Here is a 1,362-nt window from a genome sequence, read left to right as displayed (position 1 = left end):
CTAATCCACGGGATGTCAAAACTGTAAGCGTGCTGTCCTCGCTTCTGCCAGCTTAGAACCACTGACCGGACCAGAGAGGAGGTTCTGAAACAGCTTGGCTGTGTGCGGTCACTGGACCGAGGCTGAACGAACCGAGCCGAAATGCAAAGCTGCTGCCAGGGTGGAGAGTAGTTGTAGCTCCGGTTTTAAATGTTCACGGTTCTGTTCCCCCTCAGAAAACTTGTGCGTGACAACTTTACACTTAGCTGCAACTGTTTCTGATGAAAATAGAAAGTTCTGCCGAAATTCTTGCTAACTTGTTAGCGCTGCATGTTGTTGTGATCACGTGAGCGCTACAAGCCGGATCCAAGCTCTGCTGGATAGAAACACTGGAGTGGAGTCAGTGAACTGCTGGATTGGACTGCTAATATCGGAGCGCTTAAATCGGACATTTTTTATGCAGGTCGATAAAATCTGATACTCATGTTTTGGCTGATATCAGACCGATATCAATATCGGATTGGGACACCCCTAGCACAGATATCATAGAYTTACCTCCCTGAGCAGCAAAACTCATTATTTTCATTGATTAGTAAATAGTCTTTTCTTATAGTTTTATATTTTTATTATATTACTGATATTTTACAAGAGTTAGAGTTCTTCTGAGGTTTTCAAAGATAATGATTAGTACAAAGATATAAACCTTAGTCCATTGTTGTTGATAAGTTTAGCTGTTTACACCATTTAAATGAATGTCATTTGTCTCATATTTCAGTCTTKCTTTGATGAGTGTCAGTTTTACAACACAGCTGTCCTACTTGAACTTAATGTAGTTAAGTGGCTTCTAGTATTTTAGGGCTCTCAAGACAGAATGTAGTGATAAATTTATAAAAAAAGAATTAAGCTGATATATATATTTTTATCATCACTTATCGTTACCTATTGTGATAAATATTTAGTCYATATCACCCATCCCTAGTCCCAGTACAACTAAGGACATGAGTTCAGTAGTGTTGTGGACCAGATGTGTATTTTCACAACTAGGTGACCTGGTTTAGGTCCTGAGCTTGGACTGAGCTGTCCTGCTGTCTTTCAGGACGGAGACAGTTGTTGAGAAGATGTTGACCAATTGGATGTCCATCTGTCTTTACTCCTTCTTGAAGGTATGTTTCTGCATATACTCATCTGTCTGACCTTCAGCTGACCTTCAGCTGTGTGTCTGACCTTCAGCTGTGTGTCTGACCTTCAGTCGACCTTCAGCTGTGTGTCTGACCTTCAGCTGTGTGTCTGACCTTCAGTCGACCTTCAGCTGTGTGTCTGACCTTCAGTCGACCTTCAGCTGTGTGTCTGACCTTCAGTCGACCTTCAGCTGTGTGTCTGTCT

At 41.9% G+C, this 1,362-nt stretch overlaps 1 protein-coding gene across 1 annotated transcript in view; it reads left to right on the top strand.

Moving 5' to 3' along the window:
* Positions 1–1,362, top strand: part of LOC106533752 (plexin-B3) — a gene marked incomplete at its 5' end in the record, with an annotated part of 13,833 nt that overhangs the window by 1,887 nt on the left and 10,584 nt on the right. Inside the window, 1 exon segment of the mRNA XM_014030183.1 lies at positions 1,076–1,142. Within this exon segment, the coding sequence (XP_013885637.1) occupies positions 1,076–1,142 (67 nt within the window).

This window comes from Austrofundulus limnaeus, unplaced genomic scaffold, assembly GCF_001266775.1.
Source record: "Austrofundulus limnaeus strain Quisiro unplaced genomic scaffold, Austrofundulus_limnaeus-1.0 Scaffold1013, whole genome shotgun sequence".
Classification (NCBI taxonomy): domain Eukaryota; kingdom Metazoa; phylum Chordata; class Actinopteri; order Cyprinodontiformes; family Rivulidae; genus Austrofundulus; species Austrofundulus limnaeus.
Note: the sequence above shows the minus strand (reverse complement) of the source record. Positions and strands in the feature narration are given on the sequence as shown.